Source organism: Trichechus manatus, unplaced genomic scaffold, assembly GCF_000243295.1.
Source record: "Trichechus manatus latirostris isolate Lorelei unplaced genomic scaffold, TriManLat1.0 scaffold00190, whole genome shotgun sequence".
In the NCBI taxonomy this organism is placed as follows: Eukaryota; Metazoa; Chordata; class Mammalia; order Sirenia; family Trichechidae; genus Trichechus; species Trichechus manatus.
Window position 1 is genome coordinate 3,194,463 of NW_004444126.1, and position 24,711 is coordinate 3,219,173.

The window sequence follows — 24,711 nt, forward strand, 5'->3', positions numbered from 1 at the left end:
CTTCGTAAATACTTCCGGGTTCCGGCCGCCAGGAGTGGCGGGTTCATAGTGCCGAATAGACGGCTGTTTTCTGTACGCGGGACGGCGGAGAGGTGAGCTAGGCGGAGGAGTGGAAATGCGATGAGAGGGAGCTGCGCCATTGGGAGTGGGGGCGAGGGAAAGACGGCCTTCGCCTCAGCGTTGTAGGACCCCATTTCGCCGACGGCGCTGCTGAGGCCTGTAGAGGGGCGGGTCCGCTCGGGGTTACCCGGGAGCTGGGGCCAAGGCCAGGGCCGGGTCAAGACCCCGGGCCTCCTCCGCGAAGATTGGACAGCAGGGTGAAGAGAAGCGCAAGCTCTGGTTCGAGCTCTGTTAGCCGTGGAACCTAGGGCATGTTGTTTAGCTTCCGAGTCTCATTTTTGTTATCTGAAGCATGAAAACGTTAGTAGTACTTACCTCGTGTAAGTGTCCGCATGCTTACGTTATATAACCGACCTGGAGTGCCCAGCAAGTACTTCATACCTACTGAGGGCGCTGTAACTCGTAGCTACTCTGATTTATTACCATGGCTGTGCCCCAGGAGCCAGCAGTATAATTTCTTCCCATGTATCTGGGACTCTACATCTTCTCTGAGAACATTTACCGCCTGTGTGTTGCTGGATGAGGTTGGGACCAGCTGCACTGGGAGCAGTGAGTAGAAGAAGCAGGGAGGAATTTTCTGACAGAGCTGAGCAGAGTTTGACACACTTCCTGTGGAAGTAGTCAGCAACTGGTAGAGAAGAATCACAATCCTTGTCCCTCATTGAATGTATTGTTATGTAGTGCACCATGCTTGACACTTTCTGTGCATTTAACTCACACACTGAGTACCTGTTGGAGTTGAGATTTGAACCCTGGCTGTGATTTTAGCACCTGATTGATTTCATAATCACTTTACTGGATTCATTCCCTAATCCAATAATGGTAGCAATGATGAACTTAACTGGGGTGATCACTACAGCAGCAGCTATTCTTCTTTGAGCATTTATTATGAGTTGAGTGCGTTTGGTGTCCTTGGGTGGCACAGAAAGTTAGGCACTTGGCTGCTAACCATAAGGTTGGTGGTTCAAGTCCACCCAGAGGTGCCTTGAAAGTCAACCTTTGAAAAATCAGCCCTTGAAAATCCCTGTGGAGCACAGTTCTACTCTGACACACATGGGTTGTCATGAATTGGAGTTGACTCTGCAGCAGCTGACTTGGTTTTTTGTTTTAAGAGATTTTTAAGCTCCATCTGATTGAATTCCACCTTACGTTCTTTAAGGTTGGTGTAGTAGCTAATCCCTATTTCAGAGACAACCAAGTCTCATCACCGAGCCACCAAGAGGTAGAGTCTCTATTCCAGTCCACATATGCCTGACTGTTATGGTAGTGTTCATAATTACTGCTGCCTAATTACTACTGCTAATTTCTCTTACTCAGTAATAGAAAAAATAAGAATAAAATCTGGGGTTTAGGAAGATATCTACCCAATTTCTGAGACAATAATATATAGAAGAACATATTTACTTAGTTGTTTTTGTGTGGCTTTTGTATATGTGTGGGTGAAGTCTTACAACATTGACTAGGATAGAGAAATGCATACTTTTTAAGAATCACATAGATGGTTGAAATTAATCTTTTGTTTCACCTGTTGTAGTACTGATTGTTTTCTGAAATATGTCTTTAACTGTGTGCTTTATTGAATAGTAACAATGATTTTAACTGACTTTGTGTTTAGTGGGAGTTCTGAAGGGAGCAGGGACTGACAGGAAGCCTTCCGTTGCTGTCCCCAGGACTTTTCATAGACTGTGCCCTTTTTGTCCCTTCCTTTACTGACGGGCCATGTCACTGTCCCACTTGTACCGGGACGGGGAAGGCCGCATGGATGAGGATGAGGATGAGCATGAGAACTTTGAGATCACCGACTGGGATCTCCAGAATGAGTTCAACCCCAACCGGCAGCGGCACTGGCAGACCAAGGAAGAGGCCACCTACGGGATATGGGCAGAGCGAGACTCGGATGAAGAGCGACCCAGCTTTGGAGGCAAACGGTACTGGTCTGCGTGGGACTGGCTCCTCCTACTTCAGGGAAGGGGACATGGATGGAGGGTACTGGGTAGACACCCGCCAAGTATATTTTTCTCTTGGCCTTACGAAGTTCTTTAGGTATGACAACATTAGCTAGGGAGGTCCAGTTTCTTCTTCAGGCAAGAATGCTACTCTTTTGCTGATTTAATCATTCAGTCAGTGTTTACTGAGCAATAACACTTTTATTGGATTACAGACCATTCCTTGCCTTCCTAGAACTCTTAGATAGTGGATGGAGACAGGCATTAATCAGTTCTTTGCACAAAAGCTGGAAGTCTGTAACTGTGATTTCAGACCTGAAGGAGAGCACATTTTAGGGTATTTGATCTATTCAGGGAGGTCAGGGATGGTCTCTGTGGAGAAGTGACACTTGAGCTGATATGAAAGTAGAAGGTAACTGGGGTGGAAGGAGAGGCAGGAGGATGCAAAGGCCTTAGAGGGGAGGCAGCAGGGTATCCACAAGGAAACGAAAAGGTTTTGCAGGCTAGGGCGGAGAGAGGGAGGGGGAACATAGTTGGATGGAAGGCTGGAGATCAAGTCTTCAGGGGCCTGAAGGCCATGGTGGAGAGAGTAAGATGTGGAGCAGTTTGGAGAAGGCTCTTTTGCTGGTGTGCACAGTGGGCATGGAGGTATAGTGGAAGAAGGAGCTCCGGAAGGAGACCATGGCAGTGCTCTGCAGAGGTAGAGGGAGCCCAGGCTGGGATGGGAGCAGGGAGACGAGGAGTCAGGCCCAAAGTCTACCCCCCCGCCCCACCCCCAAACACAGCGTGAGACCATGTGTGAGGGGCTGCAGCGCACTTGACCTGTGTGTGGGGCTGATTTGGCTTCATCTTGCCCTGTCCCATCTGTGGCCTGTGGACTCTGTCCCACTGAGATTGTGCCTTTTTCACGAACGGGACTGGGGAGAAGGAGTGTTGGGGTCAGTTCTACTTCTTCCCATCCGGCAGGGAAATCCAAAATTGGATAATAAACAGATCAGGGGTCAAGAATTGCCTAATCATAAGAAAATCATAGCTGCCAACATTAAGTTGCATACTTATTCTCGGTACTTTACATCCCTCATTTCATTTACCTTATGAGAAAGATACCATTATTGTCATCCCCATTTTACAGATAAAGAAACTGAGGCCAGAGGTCACGTGGCTAGGCAAAGGTTGAGCTAGAATTGGAATCTGGGTCTGACTCTATATATAGAGTTTGGGCTTCTAACCAGCCACTCAGTTATACTGCCTCTTTTGAGAAAGAAACTCCTTGAATTCCCTTCTGTTGCTGCCGTGGGATGTTTTATTACTAGGTTGATCATTTCATAAAGGATTGCACTGGTTTGCAATAGTCCCAGGTTTTTCATTGGACTCTTTTTCCCTTGTTCTTTTAACCACACAATACAAATATATCGGTTTCAGTTTATGCAGAAGGGAACTGAAGTTAATGACCTATTGTATGTGTTACTGGAGCAGTCAGGATTAAAATCAATACTTTCTATCTCACGGAGTTATTTTCTTAGGCATTTTTAGTGTAGTTTTTTATTTAGATAAATTTAAGGGATACGGGCCTTTTTCTGACAGTTTGATTAATATAGCCATTAATGTACTTTCCATTCATATAATCTCTTTCAGTGGATTTTATTTACAATTTTTATCTATCAGAATTCCTTTCTTCTCCTGTTTGATTTTGTACTTGAAATAGTATCTGAAACAAATGCTTTTTAAAAGTAAGTTAATTTAAAAAGTGTAAGAGGAAAACTGGATTAGCACATCATATTTGGAATTTATAATCAGCTCTACATTTACACTGATAACTCTTCAGCCCTAGATTTGGATTAAACACATCAGGTAAAATGTTAAGTGAATAGGAAGCAAGGATTACAGGATCTGGGCTCTTTGGGTATTTTGATATATTAAGTAAATGCGGACTCTTAAAATGGATTCCATGAGGTGTAGTCTAAGAAATTCTCTAGTGAGCAAATTTTCCAGAAAAGGTTGGCTGCAGAAGAGGTCTTTATGGGCCCCGGGGGGCTTTGTGTCTGCGCCACAGGACTCGTGACTACTCTGCGCCAGTCAGCTTCATCAGTGCGGGGCTCAAGAAAGGGGCGGCCGAGGAGGCGGAGCTGGAGGATTCTGATGACGAAGAGAAACCTGTGAAGCAGGATGATTTTCCTAAGGATTTTGGACCAAAGAAGTTAAAAACGGTATAGTCTTTATTGCAGGATTGTAACCTTAGTAATGTCCTTGAAAGGTCATTGTTGGCCCTGGTACGTCCTAGAAGCAGGGAGGGGGCTCAGCCGGAACCCAGTGGGAGCAGTGGGTGTCTTTGAGGTGTGCAGTGCAGTCTCTTTCCTTACCTAACGCACATCACAGATATTTGTGGTCCGTGTGACACTTTTTATAATGCCCTGGGACTGCCCGCTAAGCTTCCTTAGATTTTGCTTCTTTTTCCATCAGCTAAACTTTGACGTTTGTTCTTTTCAGGGAGGCAATTTTAAACCCAGCCAGAAAGGTTTTGCAGGAGGAACAAAGTCATTCATGGACTTTGGCAGCTGGGAAAGACACACAAAAGGGATTGGGCAGAAGCTTCTTCAGAAGATGGGCTACGTCCCTGGAAGGGGCCTCGGGAAGAATGCACAAGGTATCATACTATTGCCCTGGAGTTTTGTACGAGGGTGCAAGTCAGAGGAGAGAAGAGGGGAATGAGGAATGGCTTGCTTTTGCTCTGCCTTTTCCCTTTTAAAAGTACTTTAACTCTGCAGCATGATCTGCCAGCAGAAGATGGTTGCTCTCTTAAGCTACCTTGCTTTATCAAAACAAGCTGTAAGCTGATGTGCTAAAAGACAGGCTTCTTATTGGCCTGTGCAGCGTTTCTAAAAGAAAATTGAATTAGTTACCAATATTTAAAAATCAGACAATTTCACATCAAAGTCTAGATTTTGCCAGGCAGGAATTGGTTTGGTTGAATCATAGCAGCCCCCTTGGAAAGGGCACATGTTCTTCTCTTTGCGGCCTTCTCCACCACTCCCTGTCGTTCTTCCACCTAACCCACTTTACGCATTTACATTAACTTTCCTGGGACCTGTGGAGGCATTAGAGTATGCAGTCCCTACTCAAAAGGGTTTCAGTTTTGCAAAAACAGTTACTTGTCCTTCAGGGTATCAAGAAAACCTTGTGTGTAGCTTTTTGAATAGCTCGAGACATGCAGTTATAAAGTCTAAACATTGCTGAGCACATCCTGCATTGGTTCCCTCCGTCTTTTCTCTGTAGCACTGTCTCCTCTTCTCACCTCCATCCCTGATGAGACACAGCGCCTCTCAGACGTTCTTATCTGCTTGATACCAGAGCCACTCAGACAAAGCAGATGAATTCTTGCAGGAGTTTTCTTCCTCTCCTTGAGCTATTTCCTGTGCACAGTCACCAGCTGGGTGTAATCAGTAATAGTCTCTATAATTCAAATCTTAGTCCCTAGATAATTTTAAAAGTTAAATCCAGGTTATGTGTTAAAAACTTCAGCTGTATGAAAAATACATGAACTTGGGTGTAGAAATGATGACCTGCAGTGCAAATAAGGGGACAGTCCTTATTTGAGATTTCAGCAGTACTAAATGGAAAGGGGTGGTGGTGGGGTAGGGAGTAATCTTCGCTGAATTTTTGTGGTCTTATTTGTAAACTCTTTTATATGAAAGGAGCCCTGGTGGCGCAGTGGTTAAGAGCTCGGCTGCTAACCAAAAGGTCAGCAGTTTGAATCCACCAGCCACTCCTTGGAAACCCTATGGGGCAGTTCTACTCTGTCCTGTAGGGTTGCTATGAGTCGGGATCAACTCAACAGCAATATGTTTGGTTTTTGTTGTTTTTTTTAAAATAAGAAAAACACAACATTTCTTGCCAAGGCCTAAACATACTATAAAATAAGTTAGATGTAGAAAATAGGAACTACTATGTAAAATAGATTCAGTCTCGTTAAATTGCAACATCTATTAAGAACACTTTAGTCAGAATCAATATACTATCTGAGTTACTGTACTTTCCGTATTAGAGGCTTACAAACCAGTCAAGTATAAAATTTACTATGCTGGAATTCCCACTTATGAATGAATTACCCCATTTTCTTCCTGTCGATTAAAAAATGAGTCCAGGTGGAAATGGAAATCCATATTTAGGAAATAGATAGCCTAATGACAGCAGGCTGTGTGCTGGGATAGCACGAGTTCAGAAGTTTGCGGTCACATGGCACTTGAACAGTGTTCTGTGGGCAGAGAAAAGTCCTCTTCCCATGAGTCCTGTGTTATTTTGTTAAAGAGCAAGGAAGTGTGATTTCACTGAGCAGCTTGTTCAAATACATGAAATGCTGTGATCTGACATCCCTCTCTTTTTCTTTTGGTGAACTTCGCCAGGTATAATCAACCCTATTGAAGCCAAACAGAGAAAGGGAAAAGGAGCTGTGGGGGCTTACGGCTCAGAACGCACCACTCAGTCCCTGCAAGACTTCCCCGTGGTTGACTCAGAAGAGGAAGCTGAAGAGGTAACTAACCAGATGTTGAGAGGGAAGGTGGTGTTCTCTGCATTTCAGATGGCTAGCTGTTCATCCATTTGTTCCTTTATTCCAAAAAAAAAAAAAAAAAACCTAAACCCGTTGCTGTTGAGTGGATTCTGACTCAGTGACCCTATAGGACAGAGTAGAACTGCCCCGTATGGTTTCCAAGGCTTGCCTGTTGGATTCGAACTGCCGACCTTTTCGTTAGCAGCCATAGCTGTTAACCACTACGCCACCAGGGTTTCCTCATTCATTCCAGCACTCTTCAGATGTTTATTGCACACCTGCCGTCTGTCTGGTACTGTGCTGGGGACTGGGTGTGCCATGATGAACAGGCCTGGAGCTTGGTGGACAGAGATAGACAGCAGATGAGCAAATACAGTGTGGTTAGAAATGACAATAAGGGCTAACAAGTGCGAAGATAGGAAATAAGTCTTGGGGGGAGGGGTGGTCACCTGCTTTTTTAATTAAATGGGTGGTCAGGGAAGATCTCTTAGGGAGGGAAATATGTCAGTTGAAATAGGCAGTAGAGAAAGAGCCAGCTACAGGGAGAGTTGAGAGGCTGGGGAACACTGAGTGGGCAGCTCTGAGCTTGATGGTTAAGAGACTGTAAAAGAGGCCATTGTGGCAGGAAGGTAGTGCATAGAGTGGGAAGGGGAAGGAAGTGGCTCAGAGAGGAGGGCGGGGCCCACCGCAGGCCTTGGAGGCCTTTTTTTGGTGCTAGGATTTCATCCCAAGTGCAGCGGGGAGCCATCTGCTGGCAGCTGTGTGTCACTTTGCTCCAGCGATAAAATGGAACCAGCTGCCTTGATTCAAAGATGACTCTTTCTCCTTTGCATTTACGAAGGAGAGCTGGATGCTGCAAAGGCACATGTTCTTATTTTTCTTGTCACTGATTGTCTCCTCTTAATGAGAAGGAGATATTTGATAATGTGCGATTGACTACTCGTTGAATCAGGGTTCTCAGACTTGAGAAGCCACCAATGCAGGCATGCAGTAGAAGTCAAGGGAGGAAGCTGAGCCAGGTGTGAGACAACAGGGAGTGGTGGGGACTGAGGCAGACACATGAGGATATGGCCTGTCTAAAGGAGTATCCTCCACTCAGCTTCAGGCGATTATTGCCATATGAGAATGTGGCCTCAGTATTGCCTGATCTTCTGATTTTCCCAAAGTAACCAGAAGCCCAGATTTTTTTGTTTTCTTTTGAGAAAAATTGCCAAGTTTTAAACCAGTGTGAGAAAAGCAAAACACTACCACAAAATTCACTTTTATGGGCTGGATTCTACTACCCTCAGTCCAGCAGTTTCCTCCTTTGCTTTAGATCCTCCTGCAGAAATTGTTGCAAACCCCAAGGGTAAAAGATGTCTTTGCCTTCAGACTTTGGGGTTTGGCAGTTTACCTTCATTTTTAAATTAAAGCCAGTGTTTTGTATGGATTTTTAAAAATCCTTTATCTTGCATTTCTAGGTTTTACATGAGGTACATTTAAAACTAGCTACCGTCTTCCCATAGTAGACGTTCAGTAAATGTTGCCTTCACCCTTTTGTTTCTCCCTCCAGTGTGGTATACCTGCCTAGACTGCATTTGTTTGTGAAGAGCGGCAGGGAAAGGAATATCATTAGAGGGTTTTAGCGTGGGTTAAGTGCTTGGCTGCTAACTGAAAAGTTGGCTGTTGGAACCCACCCAGCGCCTCTGCAGGAGAAAGCCTTGGTGATCTGCTCCCATAAAGATTACAGCCTAGAAAACCCTATGGGGCAGTTCTGCTCTGTCACATGGGGTCACTATGAATTGAAAATTGACTCTACAGCACCCAGTAATAACAGCAAGGCACGATGCTTAGCATAGAATCTGGTGTAGATGATAAGTGGCTGGTGAATGTCTGTTAATGGTCTCAGTGGCCCCAGCAGCTGTGAAAAATGGTCCTTTTTTATTTCAATTGACTGCATCCCTCTGGTTCAGGAGTTCCAGAAGGAGCTGAGCCAGTGGAGGAAAGACCCCAGTGGAAGCAAGAAGAAGCCCAAGTACTCTTACAAGACAGTGGAAGAGTTGAAGGCCAAGGGCAGGATCAGCAAGAAGCTCACCGCTCCCCAGAAGGAGCTTTCTCAGGTCAAGGTACGGGCGCCCTTGGACACCTGGCCCAGGAGAGGGTGTTTGGAAGACACAAAAGCAATCCCACACCCCAGATATAATCACTGGACATTTTCTGAGGTCCTTTAGGCCTTTGATCTTGGCTTGATTTCCTCACTTGACATCAGCATGTTCCCATTCACTGCACTCCCACATCTAGTAATAGTTCTGAGTTCCTAGTCTGTACCAGGCACTTTTCAAGGCAACAGGGAGATGGTGGTAAACAAAACGGTGTTCCTGTCTGTATGGTGCTCAGTCAGTAGAATTCCCATCACGTTTCCGTTATTAGAAACACAGTGTGAACACCATGTTTAATGAGCTCATAATTGCAGGGAGCGGCTGTGCTGTGTACTTGATCCGACCTCTGTTGCTAGACCTTTACTTTCTCTCTGTTTCAGTTTGGTTTTTGGCAGGCTAGTTGTGCGTAAAGCTTGGTCTTTCGAATATTTCTTTAGGATAGATTCCTACAAGTACCACCACCAGGATATAATAGTATTTAAGACTCAGAATACTTATTACCAAATTGCTTTCTGGGAAGGTGGTATTCTCGTTCTCTGACAGCAAGCATGAGAGAGTCCTCAGGGCCTCTTCACCAGCCTTGAATATACTCTTTTTTTTTTAAAAAAAAAATGGAGTCAATTTTTAGCCACTTTTATTTGCATAGAGTATTAGGTTTTCCATTACTCTTCTCAGGAGCCAGAGAATAATGGTGAGTTTTTTGTTGTTGTTTGGTATGGGATATATGTATAGTGTGGGGGGACTGTAGAACTCAAAGAGAGCTTTAAGTGGCAGTTCTCAAGTGTGCATCACAGTTATCTGGGGAACCTGGCAAGAAATGCAGATGCTCAGGTCACAACGGGGAGATTTTGCAGTGATAGCTCTGTACTGGGACCAAGGACTCTGCATCTCTTATCTTTTCCCTGGTGATTCTAATGCTGGTGGTTCACGGATCACACTTTTATTTAAAGTGATGACAGTTCTGTTTCAGAAGTGCTGTCCATATTCAGATACCCTCAGTTTTCCTAAAAAGTCTTATTCTGGTTTGTCAAATGGAACCCAACCGTGAACTGCTCATTGGAGCTGATTGCTTTGTCCCCTGAGTCTCCTTTAATCTAGTACTGCAAGGATCCCACTTAGAGACACCGCCCTGCTTTGGCTCTGCTGAATAGTGTGGGTTTACATATTTCCACTGGCACAGTGCCTTCCCCCAGGTGTAGGCGTCTGTGTAACAGAGTAGCAATGGTGAGTGTTAATGTGCATCCCCTCTGCCGCGTTCTCCAAGGTCATAGACATGACAGGCCGTGAGCAGAAGGTCTACTACAGCTACAGCCAGATCAGCCACAAGCACAACGTCCCCGACGACGGGCTGCCACTGCAGTCGCAGCAGCTGCCACTGCCTGGCAAAGAGGCCAAGGCCCCAGGCTTTGCACTGCCCGAGCTGGAGCACAACCTGCAGCTGCTTATCGACCTCACGGAGCAGGAGATCATCCAGAGTGACCGGCAGCTGCAGTATGAGCGGGACATGGTGGTCAACCTGTCACACGAGCTGGAGAAGATGTCTGAGGTGCTGGACCACGAGGAGAGGGTCATCTCCAACCTCAGCAAGGTCCTGGAGATGGTGGAGGAGTGTGAGCGGCGGATGCAGCCCAACTGCAGCAACCCCCTCACGCTGGACGAGTGCGCCCGCGTCTTTGAGACCCTGCAGGACAAGTATTACGAGGAGTACAGGATGTCCGACCGGGTGGACCTTGCCGTGGCCATCGTCTACCCGCTCATGAAGGAGTACTTCAAGGAGTGGGACCCCCTCAAAGTGAGTCGTTGGGAAAATGGTGTCTCCTGTTTGGGGCGGGCCCTTGTTTGGTGAGCTTGTCCTGAGGCCAGGGTGGGCTAGTTCACCTGGCAGCCACATCAGCTGTGTGCATTTGTCTTCAGGACTGCACGTATGGCACTGAAATCATTTCCAAGTGGAAGAGCCTCCTGGAGAATGACCACCTCTTGTCTCACGGTGGGCAGGACCTCTCGGCGGACGCCTTTCACAGGTACTTAGGGCGGGGCGGGCCCTGCTTGCCTGCGCCGTCTCCTCGGGCTGGGGTAGGATGGCTAATGGCTGGGGGAGGCGGGAGGAACCAGATTTTAATCCTCTGCTCTATACTGGTACTGCTCTAGGAACTTAAATTAACGTGTGTGTTCATTTAACCAGTGCTTGTCAAGCATCTGTTGAGGGTCATGTAATGCTAAGTGCAGGCGGCAGACCCATGTAGTACAGTGAACACGGCAGATGGCAGAGAAGGACCTGAACAGATAAACACAAGGTGCAGACTGGGTGCAGTGGTAGAGTATAACAAGGGCACACACCTTCCTGAACGAGGGTTGGGGCAGAGGTGTCAGGAGGTGACATTTAAGCTGTGACCCAAAGGGCGAGAGGGACTGCTGGGCATAGGCCTTGTGTCCAGAAGAACCTTGTGAGGGCCAGGGTGGGAGCGTGCGTGATACGTGGGGCAGTTCCAAGAGGAGGTCCTTGTGTTGGGCCGTGAGCTTGTATACACCTGGAGCAGTCTGCCAGGCCACTAGAGCAGGAGACCAAGGCCCCAGAAGTTGAGTGAGTGGCCCAGAGAGCAAGGGAGAGGCAGGCTTGGGTCTGGCTGACATAGGGACCGGCCTGCTGGTTTTCTGTGATTTGATTTCCTTGCAGTTAGCTATCTTATTTCTTATTCTAGAGAGATGGGTGGTGAGTATACTCTGAAACCATTCAGAACAATTAACCAGTCTTTCCTCTGCCTTTTTCCCGTAGGCTGATATGGGAAGTCTGGATGCCATTTGTCCGAAATATTGTCACCCAGTGGCAACCAAGGAACTGTGACCCGATGGTGGACTTCCTGGACAGCTGGGTGCGCATCATCCCTATGTGGATTTCAGACAACATCCTGGACCAGCTCATCTTCCCCAAGCTGCAGAAAGAGGTGGGGCGAGTTAGGGAAACGGTTGTCCTCAGTAATCACGGGAACTTGTTTAGCAGTTCTGGTCATTATCTGAGGGCTGTTCAGATGCCCGGAATTAACAGCATTTGTAAGCAGAGTAACTATTGCCCTATGATGTTAACTCAGGCCTTTTTCTCAGTACTTTCCCAAAATCCCCCCTCCAGAGGTACTTCATCTTCTTGATTTAATAAAATTAGAATGGTGCCATTTCTGAGATTTAGTACAATTGCGTGGGTGTATTTGTTTGTGGGTCATTGTCTCTGTTTTGGGGAAGATGTGTAAAATGCCTACAAAGCGGTCTTCTCTGCTTCTTTGTACCTAGCTTTCCCCTTCTTCTCAGTACTTTCCCAAAATCCCCCCTCCAGAGGTACTTCATCTTCTTGATTTAATAAAATTAGAATGATGCCATTTCTGAGATTTAGTACAATTGCGTGGGTGTATTTGTTTGTGGGTCATTGTCTCTGTTTTGGGGAAAATGTTGTGTAAAATGCCTACAAAGCGGTCTTCTCTGCTTTCTTTGTACCTAGCTTTCCCCTTCATAAAAAGGGGACAGTGGTTCTCCACACACGTGCAAAGGACTGTGGACTTTGGCCAGAAGAGCATGTGGCCTCCTTCCCCAAGGACAGCACTTGTTATTAACTGCACCGTGGTTCTTTGACAGGCTGGGTTAACTCTTTCTCCCCATCCCCTCCACAGGTGGAAAACTGGAACCCGCTGACAGACACTGTCCCCATCCACTCATGGATCCACCCGTGGCTCCCGCTCATGCAGGCGCGTCTGGAGCCACTCTACTCTCCCATCCGCAGCAAGCTGTCCAGCGCCCTGCAGAAGTGGCACCCCAGCGACTCCTCCGCCAAGCTCATCCTCCAGCCTTGGAAGGATGTTTTCACCCCTGGCTCCTGGGAAGCGTTCATGGTCAAGAACATTGTGCCCAAGCTGGGTAAGGAAAGGGGAAAACGCGTTTCAAGTCCAGTGGCTTTGGTGCCGTGGTTTCGGCGGCCCGCCATAGTGACTTTGCTTCTTGAAACATGACCTTTGAGTTTTGTGAAAAAACTTAGCGCACGGTATTTCTCACTGTATAAAAGGTGCTGTTTTGTGCCCTGAATGGAAATGTAACTAGCAAATCCTTACTTCTGTTTAGTTACAGCAGTGACTAGACGCCTCTAGTGACAATGTCAGACTCAGCATGCCTCGCTGCTTTTTCCTGACTGGTCTGGTTTTGGCCTCTGGTACTAGGATATCCAGGGGTGGTCTCAAAATTTGGTGGTATTTTATTCCAGATATATATATTTTCTTAATTTAAGAAAAGGAGTTATTTCTGGGTTAGAAATATTTTGATCTTTAAGAATTGCTATGTCAGGAGCTTAAAATGGACCTTTAAAAGCAGATCAGAGGCTGACACGTGGTGATGGTGTGCTCTTTCTGCATCTGTGGTTTGGGTGGGATGAGAGTGGAGCCTCAGAGACTGGGCTTCTCTTCCAGGGATGTGCCTTGGGGAGCTCGTCATTAACCCCCACCAGCAGCACATGGATGCCTTTTACTGGGTGATCGACTGGGAGGGGATGATCTCTGTCTCCAGCCTAGTGGGGCTTCTCGAAAAGCACTTCTTCCCCAAGTGGCTTCAGGTACGCTGGGGCTGGGGAGGGGAGTCATGAATTTTCTGCCCAGGCATGACTGCAGGTGTTCAGGCCTTGGATAGCTGTCAGATGATAGTGCTGTAATTACAGAATGAGAATAAATTACACGCTTCAGGGGAGGGGTGAGTTTAGTGGCCACCACTGATTGAACAGTTGCCATGTGCCAGGTGCTGTTGTAAGATTTATTTGTGGTATCCCGTTGACTCCTCACAGTGGCCCTCTAGGGTCAGGACTATAGTATCCCCATTGTATAGACGTGAAGACTGAGGCTCAGAGTTTATGTGCAAGCTCACAGAGCTACCAGACTGACTCCAGAATCCATACTCTTAAGTGCCAGACTTAAGGAATTGTAAGTCCCTGTAAGTAACGTCAGCAGCTTGTAGGAGCAGGATCAAAAACAAACGCTCCCTTTGGAATTCTGCTCCCAGTTGTTGCCACTGTGGGTGCGAGTGTTTCTTGTTTTGTCTTTTGGGGCAGGTGCTGTGCTCCTGGCTCAGTAACAGCCCCAATTACGAGGAGATCACCAAGTGGTACCTGGGCTGGAAATCCATGTTCTCAGACCAAGTCCTGGCCCACCCATCCGTCAAGGACAAATTTAACGAAGCACTTGATATCATGAACAGGGCTGTGTCCTCCAACGTTGGTGAGTGGGGATTCCCATTTTTGCATATCCTGGCACTGGGTTAAGGGGCCCTGGTGGCGCTGTGGTGAAGCTCTCGGCTACTAACTGAAAAGGTTGGAGGTTCCAACCCACCGGCCACTCCACAGGAGAAAGATGTTGGAGTCTCCTTCCATAGAGATTTCAGCCTTAGAAACCCTATTGAGCAGTACTACCCGGTCCTATAGGGTCACTATGAGTCGGAATTGACTCACGGGCAGTGGGTTTGTTGGGTTTTTTTTTGGTTTGGCACTGGGTTCCATGTTTCTGAGTATGTAAATGACACAGAATCTGAGTTTCCAAACACCTGTAGACTACTTAAACCAGAGCTTAACATATGGTGAAGCCCCACAGACACTGCTGATTCTTCTTCACCATATTCAGTTACACGGTTAGCTAACACCCGCTGTCAAGACCTACTGTTATTGGGAGGGACGTTTTTCCCTGAATGTAGCTGACTTACACCTGGATTTAACCGTCGGCCCAGCTCCATGCCCACCTTTGTCCCACTGTGCTGTGTGGCCTTGTAGGGCCCCTGTGTGCATCTGCTTGGCCGGCATCCAGTGTGCTGCTCAAGCACAACAGCTTGGGGTTGAGGTTGACAGTGTTGAGTTCCAGTCCAGACTTTAACACTTAGCCCCATTTCTTTACCTGTAAAACAGTAATGATACCTACTTCCTCGGTTACAAGGGGGATCAAGTGAGTTAATGTTTGTAAAACACTCTGCACACAGCACTTAGTAACTGGTGTCTTTGGAAATAGTGTCCTAAGTTGGTAGTCAGCTGTTCCTGTGTGGATCTCTTCCCATAGCTGTGTAGTTCCATTCTGCCGGGATCATAAGTAAATGAACGTACGCTTGTGTTTTTCCCTTGGGGAGCCTGTTTCAGCCCATCCTGTATTACAGTGTGCTGACACCTGAGGCTAAGTAAGTGATTCATAGCATTTGAAACACAATCACATGGTCCCACTCCATTTCACAGATAAGCTCAGTGACGCCAATAGCGTGTTCAGGGTCACACAGCTAAGGTGGCAGTTGGGACTGGAATCCATATTTTCTGAGTTTTTCTACTTAGCCTATTATATGGAAGCAATTTATATATTTATATACTGTGTTTAATGAGGCAGACATACTTCTGTGCTTCTCTCTACTTATTTAAGTCCTATCTTCATTTCACATTCTCTGGAAACTTCCTTAGCCACCCCAGGCCCCATGCTTCCAGCACTGTACCCTACCCCTCAGCCCTTGACATTTGTGGTCCTGTGTTACCCTTACACATACATGTTTTGGCTCCCCAAGTGCACTTTAAATTCCTCCATGGTGGAGGGCATGTACCAGGTTCAGTGTAACTAGCGTAGACCATGTGTTCTTCAAGGTTCTCAAAGCTTTGGCAGTGTGGAGTGCAGACTCTACCAAACAAGGTAGGCATGGCACAGTGACTAGCAATTGGCTGTCAAGGCGTCCAGCTCTGAAATGGTAAATTCCTTGCAGATATTTTATAATGACTGTTTAATAATTTCTCTGGTTGCTAGGTATTAAAATCTCATCAGACCAATTTTTATGTGATGTCAACCATAGTTGTCTAAACTTTCCTCAAAGGCACTTGATCATCTTCTTTTGGTGCTTTGTGTCTTTGAGGCAGAGCTGCCTGCCTTTCATAGAGACGGCACCTCTGGCACACCCAGACTCAGGCCAAATCATGTCTCCATTTACATAAATCTTAGAAACACCTCACTCCCTGCCCTTCTGTATCTCAGGTGCCTACATGCAGCCCGGAGCGCGGGAGAACATCGCCTACCTCACCCACACGGAGCGGAGGAAGGACTTCCAGTATGAGGCCATGCAGGAGCGGCGGGAAGCCGAGAACATGGCCCAGAGGGGCATCGGTGTGGCTGCCAGCTCAGTGCCCATGAACTTCAAGGACCTCATCCAGACCAAGGCTGAGGAGCACAACATCGTTTTTATGCCCGTCATTGGGAAGCGGCACGAGGGGAAGCAGCTGTACACCTTCGGCCGCATCGTGATCTACATTGACCGGGGAGTGGTGTTTGTCCAGGGGGAGAAGACCTGGGTGCCCACCTCCTTGCAGAGCCTGATTGACATGGCCAAATAGACGGCCGCAGGGCCGGAGCAGGCCCGAGACTGGGACCTCGGAGGGCATTCAAAAACGTTTCCTGTGAATAAAAGTATTATTTAAATGATTCTTCCAAAGGGCAACTTCTGTCTGTTCAGGAGATAACTCCCTGTCAGGCAGGGTCACCCAGAAAAGATAGAGAACATGATTAAGCTACTTTATTTACAGAAGTGCATCAATCTTTACACCAGTTCCTTACGTGCTTATCTGCCAAGCAGGACAGCCAAGTTGATGTATTTCCTGTTCTTATTTCTAAAATCTGGCCCACTGGAGTTGTCTGTATTCCTCCCCCACAGCCTTCCCTTTCATCTCTGGTGGCAGACTTTCCCTCAGCCAACATGGAATACATTATAATGAGCTCGAGTCACCAGCTGAAGGGTCTTCTGTCTTCTTCCTGATGATTTCAAGGTCCTCGCAGTCCTGATAATCTGGTTCTTCCCGGAACACCCACGTATCCGCAGAGAGTTGTTTTAACTTTTGTGCAGGGAACCAGTGGACGGAGGTGTCATTAAATATGTCTGTGTACTGTGGGGTCTGAGGAAATTCAAGCTCCTCCAGGCCTTTGAAAATCTGAGCAGAAAAATTCAAATGTAAAAGGTGAAAGCCTGATAAGCACAGTAACCCCCACTCTTTTGGGTTATACTTCTATTAGTTTTCACCCCCATGTTCTCTTTTTTAAAATATAAGCAATAGGATATTTTGATTTAAATGCTCTTGTGTAATGGATTGGAAGCCCCAAAGCAGTGGACATGTTAGACTGTTATACCAAGAATAAAGGAAATTAGAAAAAAATTGAGATGCACTAAAATGTCTTAGCTTTCTGAAAGGATGAAGAAAGAGCTCACGGACAATACAGTACTCTGTCTTCGGTTAGCCCCTAGTTTCCTCCTACAGATGTAAAGGTGGAATTCTTCACAGTAAGAATAAATAATAAATATTATTTATTTTTACACCTGTTTCTGTCCCACCTTCTTGGTCCAGATAGATACCTTTGCAATGTAGGGATAATTTTTCTGCAGAATCCTTGTCAACAACCTAGAAATAAAAAGAAACCACTATTAGGAGGTATGAGGGTGGTTTTATTAAACTTAAGACAGCCAGACAAGATGATTTAAGAACTCAGAAAAATGTTTGGGGCATGGGGTAGGTTTAGATATTTAGTAGAAAATGTCAATACCCCAGTAACCACACCAATTTCATGCATTCAAGAGAAAGGACAGAGCAGACATGGAAGCACTGGGAAACAGAACGACAGTGTATAGCTGTCAGCAGAAACATCAAATGGCTTTTACCATTTCTAAAAAAGCATTCTGTCCATGATAAGGGAGGGGACAACTGCTGACAGAAAGACTCCTTGCTTCCTATCTTGACTCAAGGTTCTGACTGCCTGTCCTTGACCTTTTGTTCAGTTCCCTATGAAAAGCATTTCCCAAGTGCAGATGAGCAGTGGAAGCGTTTCCTGCTCAGGTGGATCAAACCTGAGCTAGGGGCTTTACCTCAGGCTGAAAAGAATCCCGCCTGTCACAGGCTTACCTTTCTTCAAGTCCTCTGAAGCTGTTTCCAATGATGACCATTTTGGAAAGGGCATCTACTGACCAGTTACTCCATAAAAGATTGTTGTACAAAGCTGTCCCACAATGGAGCATGTAAAAGACTGTGGGCTCACCACAAATACTCCGCTTTCCTTCCTGACACAAGAGAAGCAGATGTCAACATTCTTAAACTTCTTACAGCAAGGTGAGGTAGAGATAAGGACGTGGATTAATAATGAGCTGAAGTGTCATATTATTCCATTGTGGAATAGTCTAGTGTGTATGAAATCTGTAAAATTCTATGGGAGAAAAAGAAACCATGATGTCCCAAAAGAACTCTGGTTTTGACTTAACGAATTGTGTCCCGTCAACACAAAGCTCTGGACTAACGAAGGGGCTTCTCGGGGTCCGTGACACCAAGGGCAGGAGGAGCAGCAAGTTACTGTCCCCCACGGACTGTCCAGTAATCCTCCACGCTTCCTGTGCCACTTTCTGCAGATCCCTGTTACGAGTGCACTCCAAATGTTCCCTGTTGGGGACACAATCACCCCTGGTTGAGAACCGCTGCTCTACAGCCAAACTTGCTTGGCTGTAGGCAACATAAGGCCCTTTGCTGTGCCTTTGTGGCTGCTCCCTCTCCACTCTGCCTGCAGCCTCCCTGGCCGCGTGGCATTAGTCTCTTGACCACTCAGTTCTGTTTCGTGGCTCTGCACAGGCTGCCTGCGATCCTGGTCCTGTTCATCTGGCCAGCTCCTCCTGGTAGACCTGCAAACCCAGCTCACACTCCAGGAAACCTTCCTCTGTGGCCCCTAAACAGAGCGGGTCTCCTTGCCCTGGCCTGCCTCCATTACTTGTACATGGTTCTGTGTCATGGTTCTATGATCTGGTTCTACTTCACTGTCCTATTTATTATTCACCTGATTACAGACCACGTGCCCTGATGTGACCGTGGGCTCCCTGAAGACAGGGACTGGCTCTTGTTCATCTTGGTTCCCTCAAGCTCCCGGCCTAGCACAGAGCAGTCACCCAGAAAAGAGTATTTGAGTTGAGTGATGGTGTTTTAGGACCTTGCCACCATTGGGGATGACCTCTCTCACCTGTGCCTAATTTTCATGTTTTACAATAAGCAGTAAGATGACAATTACAGGACACACACAGGAATCAATGATTATTCTATAATCCTCGGGCCAATGCACAACTCAAGTCAGAAGTATGTGCCTTCAGCTTGTGTAATGAATTTCTTTTGTTAAGAGGTCTCTGAAAATTTGAACCCCAACTCTTTTAGGGGTGCGAGAGTGGGTGGAGGATTTATTCATAACTCACAGCCAGGTACTATGGGTGTGACTGGGCTACTGCTTCCAAGAAGGGAGATGTTCGGACCCCTATTTATGACCTGCCCTGGTGTGGGTAAAATCCAACCAGAAAGACCTCATGAGGCACCAAGACTCCATGCCCTCTTTATTTTATTTTTAAATTTTACTGTGGTAAAATACATATAAAAAGTTGAGATCATTCCAAGTCATAGCAACCCTATAAGACAGAGTAGATCTGCCCTACAGGGCTTCAGAATAGCAGCTGGTGGGTTCAAACTGCCAACGCTTTGGTTAACTGCCAAGCTCTTAACCACTACTCCAGCAGGGCTCCTAAAATACATATATAACATAAAATTTGCCATTTTAACCATTTTTAAGTGTATGCTTCAGTGCCATTAATTATATTCACCATGTTGTGCAACCGTCACCACCATCTATTTCCAACACCTTTTCATCATCCCAGACAGAAACTGTAACCATTAAATATTAACTCCCCATTTCTCCTTCCCCTCAGCCCCTGGTAACCATTAATCTACTTTCTGTCTCTATGAATTAGCCTATGCTACATATTTCATGTAAGTGGGATCATACAATATTTGTCCTTTTGTGTCTGGCTTATTTCAGTGAGTATAAATGTTTTCAGGTTTCACCCACGTTGTAAGCATGTATCAGAACTTCATTTCTCTTTATGCCTGAGTAATATTCCATTGCATGGATAGACCACATTTTTTTAATACACTCAATATGTTGATGGGCAGCTGGGTTGCTTCCCCTTCTTGGCTATTGTAAACAATGCTGCTGTGAACACTGGTGTACTGCTATCTGTTTGAGTCCCTGTTTTCAATTCTTTTGCATAAATACGTATCTCGGAGCAGACTGTTTTTAAATAGCAGCAGTAAATATCAACTTAGTATAATTTCTGAAGCAGACTTCTCACAAGAATTTTGCAAATCTGACATGTTCTATTTCATGCCATTTGCGTAGCTGTATTTTTTTCTGACAGGGCACAGCATAAGCTAAAATGTGGATAACTGATTGATCACCTATTACAGGCACTGGGAAAGAAAGTACTGGATAGAAATGACCACCATTTCAATAGAAACTGATGTCACAGGACAGAGTCTGACGTCAGTTTGGTCAGGATTTACACAACCCTCCCCTAAACCACTTACCTCGTTCTCACTGAGCACAGTCACACCTAGGGTGTTCAGAACTGCAATCTCCAGTTGGCTAAACAGAGGGTCATACACACAGCAGTGACTTCTGGGAATCTGCAGGAGAAAGGAAGAATGATGCGTGGATTTCAGTCAAGCATGCGTGTGCCCACCATGTGAGAGGCACAGGGGAGAGACGATAAAGATGGTCCAAAGGCTTACCTGGCACTTTTCCAGGAAGAGCAGCAAAAACGTTAGCTGGTTTCTAGCTATGACACAGGTGGCAAAGTTCCCAATGCCATAACACACGCACTTCAAGTGGCAGGCTCCCGTGACCAGGGTCTCCCCCGTCTCCCCCCGGGTGCAGTCACGGGCCACGTCTGGCTCATCTGGTGATGAGTCAAGGTGCAGGTTTCCGAGGGCTTCCGGAAGAGTCCCCACCAGTGTCTTCAGTAGTTCCTGATGTTTCCTGAGACATCTGTTGATGGTTTCTGAAAGAGCCGTCCCCGAGTGCAGTCAGAAGATGTGCCCTGACCCTGTGAACCCCCCCACAAAACACATCCCCAGGCCCAGGGAGAAAGGGAGCAGGACAGGGGAGGCTCTGGCAACTCAGCGAGAAGAGCGACCTGCCTCAATCCTGAGCATGCCTAGGACACACGGCCACGTCCTTCAAAAACTGAAAGGCCATTGCCTCCTCACGACTCCCACGACTTACAACCTAGGATAATTTTTTCAGGGAAAAAATAGGTTTCATTCATGGGCACAGTTTCCATTTAAGTGCAGGCTGTGTTCTGAATGACCTACTTTTTTTTTTAAATAACGAATGGAGGAACATAGCTCTCAACTCACATTATAAATGGCTGGGAATAGCAAAATTTAATGTGCAATGACTCCAAAGAAGAAAAAGTAGGCTAGAGTCTTCAAGAGCCTAATAGAATATACTATCCTATTTAAATTTTCTCATATACAGGTGAGTTCTCTCATCCCTCCTTTTATTATATTAGTACCAAATTCTGTTGAACAAATATGTATACAGCCCCCTCAAATAAAACACAAAAAGCCACACACATTCCAACAATAAGATACCAATTTTCACCTATCAAATTAGCAAAGATATTTTAAAACAAAGCTAGGAAAGGTGGCATGAAAAACTGGCTCATTTAGTCCTTGCTGGTAGGTAAATAAATTGGTAAAAGTTTTTTAGAAAACAACTTGACAATGGATATCAAGTTGGTCGCTGCCTTTGACTATTCCACTTCTGTGAATATATCCTAGAAAATCATCCTACATTTGGGGAAAGCTTTCTGCACAAAGATACTCATTGCAAAGTTACGTATAATAATAACTAAGAAACAAGTAAAAAAAGGAAACAAGCTATGTCCCTTAATAAAAATTATAACTACAGCATGTTCACTCCATGCATTATGTTGCCACCTGTTATGTTGAGGAAGAAATTACACCCGCATGGGGGGAGAAGTCTACACTGTCACGTCAAGGAGAAAGATCAGGATAAACCTAAATTACAGTAACGATAACGACAGCTAACGTTTATTGTCTCCTGTGCAGCAGGCAAGAACTGTTCTAGGCGCTTAACTAAACTGCCCCATTTAATTCTCAAAACTACTCTAGGGAATATGTACATTATCATCCTCATTTCATAGATAAAGAAACTGAGCGTCAGAGTTAATTAAGTGCCAAAAGACATACAGCCATAAGGGGGAAGTCAGAATCAGAACCCAGCGGGCACACTGCTGTGTGAAGCAAACTGTCCACACACGACGACTGGATTCCTTTCTCTGCCCACATGCAGACCCTCCCTCCTCCCACTCCTGCCACCCCCACCCTCGACCTGGTGGTCCTCACCTAGTGCTGAACTCCAGAAATCAGAGAGAAGTAGGTCCTCCCTGCTGAGAAAACGGTGCGATCAGTGCCCATATTTTTGCAGCTGTCATAACAATGACTTGCACCCACACCATGAACTGGATGTAATGAGGATGAGGAGTCCTCAGACACAGAGCCCACCTTCACCCATTGATGGGAGGAGGAGGATACATGGCAAAGATATCCAGGGCTGGAGCACATGCTGCTGGTGCTCAAAGAGGGCACGAGAGACAGGTTCCTGGAGGAGGCCCCTGATTCCCAGGGATGGGTCTAGATAGTGACCTCTATGGGGGCCGGGCCTTGGTCTGTTCTGTTTACAGCTGTATCCTTGGTCCACAACAGAGCTTGGCACAGAGGAACGGCTCCATACATAGTTGTTAAAATGTGGATTTGGCCTTTCTGAGTTTTAATTTCCTCATCTCTAAAATAGGAATAAGAATTGGACTTATCACAGGATACGGGGGGGGGGATTAAATGAGTTAACACACTTAGCACAGTGCTTTGGATACAGTAAATACACAGTAAACAGCAATTATTATAAATAATTCTAACGTGAAAGTAAAAGAAGGGACAAAAGCAAGTGTCTAGGTTTTGTTTATTCAAGTCAACTGGTTTCCACAAATCCAGAGCGAAACAAAACCAACAGTGAATTAGGAGCTCTGGTGGCACAGTAGTTAAAGCACTCAGCTGCTAACTGGAAAGCGGGCAGTTCGAACCTACCAGCCCGCTCCTCGGGAGAAAGATGTGGCAGTCTGTTTCTGTAAAGATTTACAGCTGGATTTTAACTCATAAGCCATAAGCCGGACATGGTGTTCGGGGGGCTCAGAGAGTGAGAGAAAGGAAAGATCTGCCCAGAGCTCCCCCTACATTCCTCACAGAGGGAAAGGAAAATTCCAAGTGCTCTGTAAACCTGACCAAGTGCGTGCACATGAGAACAGGGCAGTGGGAATCCCTCCCCCACCTCAACCTGCCAGGTGAATGGAGTCTGTGCTTCAGAAAAAGCTGTATTCAGAATCTCTCTCACCTAATCTCATAACCAGGAAGCCTACCAAGTAGAGAAGTTTAGCTTAATGCTACCTGTTTCAAAGGGATAAAAGCCCTAAGTGGTAAGGGGGACGTCTGCTGCTTTTGTCACAGGCTCTGCCAGCTGGTCAGCAACTTCCTTCTATTCAGTGGTAATTTCCAGGTCACCAATGCCTCTTGGCTCTAATTCTACCTTGCCCCTCTAAGAGAGGGGACACACAAAATGAGTCTAACTTCTCGCCCTTGTGATAGTCCTTCAGATGTCATGAAGAAGTGCTAACAAAAGCTGTTATTTATTGAGCCTTACAGTACTGCAGATAAAGATAATAATACTAAATAACAGTAACCAGTTGCTGTCGAGTCAGCTAGACTCATGGTGACCCCATGTGTTGTCAAGAGTAGAACTGTGCTCCATAGGGTTTTCATTGGCTGATTTTTTTGGAAGTAGATCGCCAGGCCTTTCTTCCAAGGCACCTCTGGGTGGACTGGAACTTCCAACCTTTCAGTTAGCAACCGAGCATATTAACTGTTTCACCACCCAGAGACTCCAACTAACAATAGTTGTTGTGGTTAGCTGCCATCAAATCGGCACAGTGCTTCCTCTGTTTAGGCACTGTTTTAAGTGCTTTCTAAGATACTGAGCAAGGTGAAGGGGAGTGGGGAGGGATATTGTTGTTATCTGCATGGTGTAGATTCAGACCCGTGGTGACCCCGTGTGTACAGAGTAGAACTGCTCCGTAGGGTTCTGGAAGCAGATCGCCTGGCCTGTCTTCTGAGGTACTCAGGGTGGGTTCAAACTGCCAACCTTTCAGCTAGTAGTTGAGCACGTAACCATTTGTGCCATGGAGGGATAAGTGTCCAGAATAATGGAAAGCTTGAAACACAGGTTTTGGAGTCACAAAGATCTGAGGTTGAAATCTGGTTCCACATCTTCTTTGAGACCCGGTTCTCTATCTCCCTAGGGTGACTGCAATGTTCAAAATTGATAAAGTGTGTAAAATGCTTAATCCAGTGCCAAGCACATAGCAGCTGCTCAGTAAATTAATAATAATAATAATGAAGATGACAATGATGTGCTGCTTCTGCTTCTCTCATGTCAACAATACCAATAATAACCAAAATTGGCATAATATTAACAGCAAACATTTACTAATTCAATGAATCCTCAAAATATGCCTATGTAGATACTATTTTCATCCCCATTTCACACATGAGAAAACTGAGGCATATAGAGATTACGTAACTTGCCCGAGGTCAGGCAGCTGTAATCGGAATAAAAGGGATAACAACCTTTACTGAGCGCTTACTATAATCTAGACCTGTAATGAGCTCACTGTGTCCGTTAAATCCTAACAATAACTTCTTGAAAGGTTTGCAGTTCTCCCCATTTTACAGATGGGGAGACTGAGGCTCAGAGAGGCTCCGACAGGCATCAGGATTCCAGTCAAGGGCCGACCCCACACTCACCCGGCCTCCCGGATGCGACGCAGTACGGTTGCACTGTCTGCCTCGGAGTCCACCTCCGGGCCCCGGGCTGCGGCCTCTCGCCGCGCCGGTCGCCGCGTAGCCGAACGCCTTTTCCTTGGAGCTGCCGCCTGCCAGGGTTCCAGGGCAGCTGCTACCGTCGCCATTCGCCTTAGACGTCGCTGGCGCGCGGCGCACTCGGCCATA

At 46.2% G+C, this 24,711-nt stretch overlaps 2 protein-coding genes across 2 annotated transcripts; one reads left to right on the plus strand and one right to left on the minus strand.

Annotated features, from left to right (window-relative positions):
• Positions 1–35: 35 nt before the first annotated feature.
• On the plus strand, positions 36–16,922 carry TFIP11 (tuftelin interacting protein 11). Its single transcript, XM_004387624.2, has 13 exons — positions 36–92; positions 1,736–2,048; positions 4,120–4,273; positions 4,554–4,710; positions 6,467–6,594; positions 8,565–8,717; positions 10,015–10,542; positions 10,665–10,771; positions 11,524–11,692; positions 12,407–12,650; positions 13,193–13,335; positions 13,825–13,990; positions 15,761–16,922. Exons 2-13 carry the CDS (start codon positions 1,840–1,842, stop codon positions 16,114–16,116), a joined length of 2,514 nt encoding a protein of 837 aa, XP_004387681.1. The 5' UTR covers positions 36–92; positions 1,736–1,839; the 3' UTR covers positions 16,117–16,922.
• SRRD (SRR1 domain containing) lies at positions 16,455–24,674 on the minus strand. The gene is made up of 7 exons (XM_004387639.2): positions 24,508–24,674; positions 22,000–22,040; positions 20,359–20,627; positions 20,155–20,253; positions 17,671–17,825; positions 17,127–17,172; positions 16,455–16,707 (listed from the first exon to the last, which is right to left on the minus strand). The coding sequence occupies exons 1-7, from the start codon at positions 24,669–24,671 to the stop codon at positions 16,486–16,488; spliced, it is 996 nt and encodes a 331-aa protein (XP_004387696.2). The 5' UTR covers positions 24,672–24,674; the 3' UTR covers positions 16,455–16,485.
• Positions 24,675–24,711: the final 37 nt, after the last annotated feature.

Coding starts and splice junctions, on each gene's coding strand:
- SRRD (XM_004387639.2), bottom strand. CDS start 24,671: ATGGCGACGGTAGCAGCTGCCCTGGAACCCTGGCAGGCGGCAGCTCCA. Junction 22,041..24,507: donor CGTCGCATCCGGGAGGCCGG/GTGAGTGTGGGG, acceptor TTTTCTCAGCAG/GGAGGACCTACTTCTCTCTG. Junction 16,708..17,126: donor ATTATCCCTACATTGCAAAG/GTATCTATCTGG, acceptor TTTTCTGCTCAG/ATTTTCAAAGGCCTGGAGGA.
- TFIP11 (XM_004387624.2), top strand. CDS start 1,840: ATGTCACTGTCCCACTTGTACCGGGACGGGGAAGGCCGCATGGATGAG. Junction 4,711..6,466: donor CCTCGGGAAGAATGCACAAG/GTATCATACTAT, acceptor GAACTTCGCCAG/GTATAATCAACCCTATTGAA. Junction 10,772..11,523: donor TCGGCGGACGCCTTTCACAG/GTACTTAGGGCG, acceptor TTTTTCCCGTAG/GCTGATATGGGAAGTCTGGA.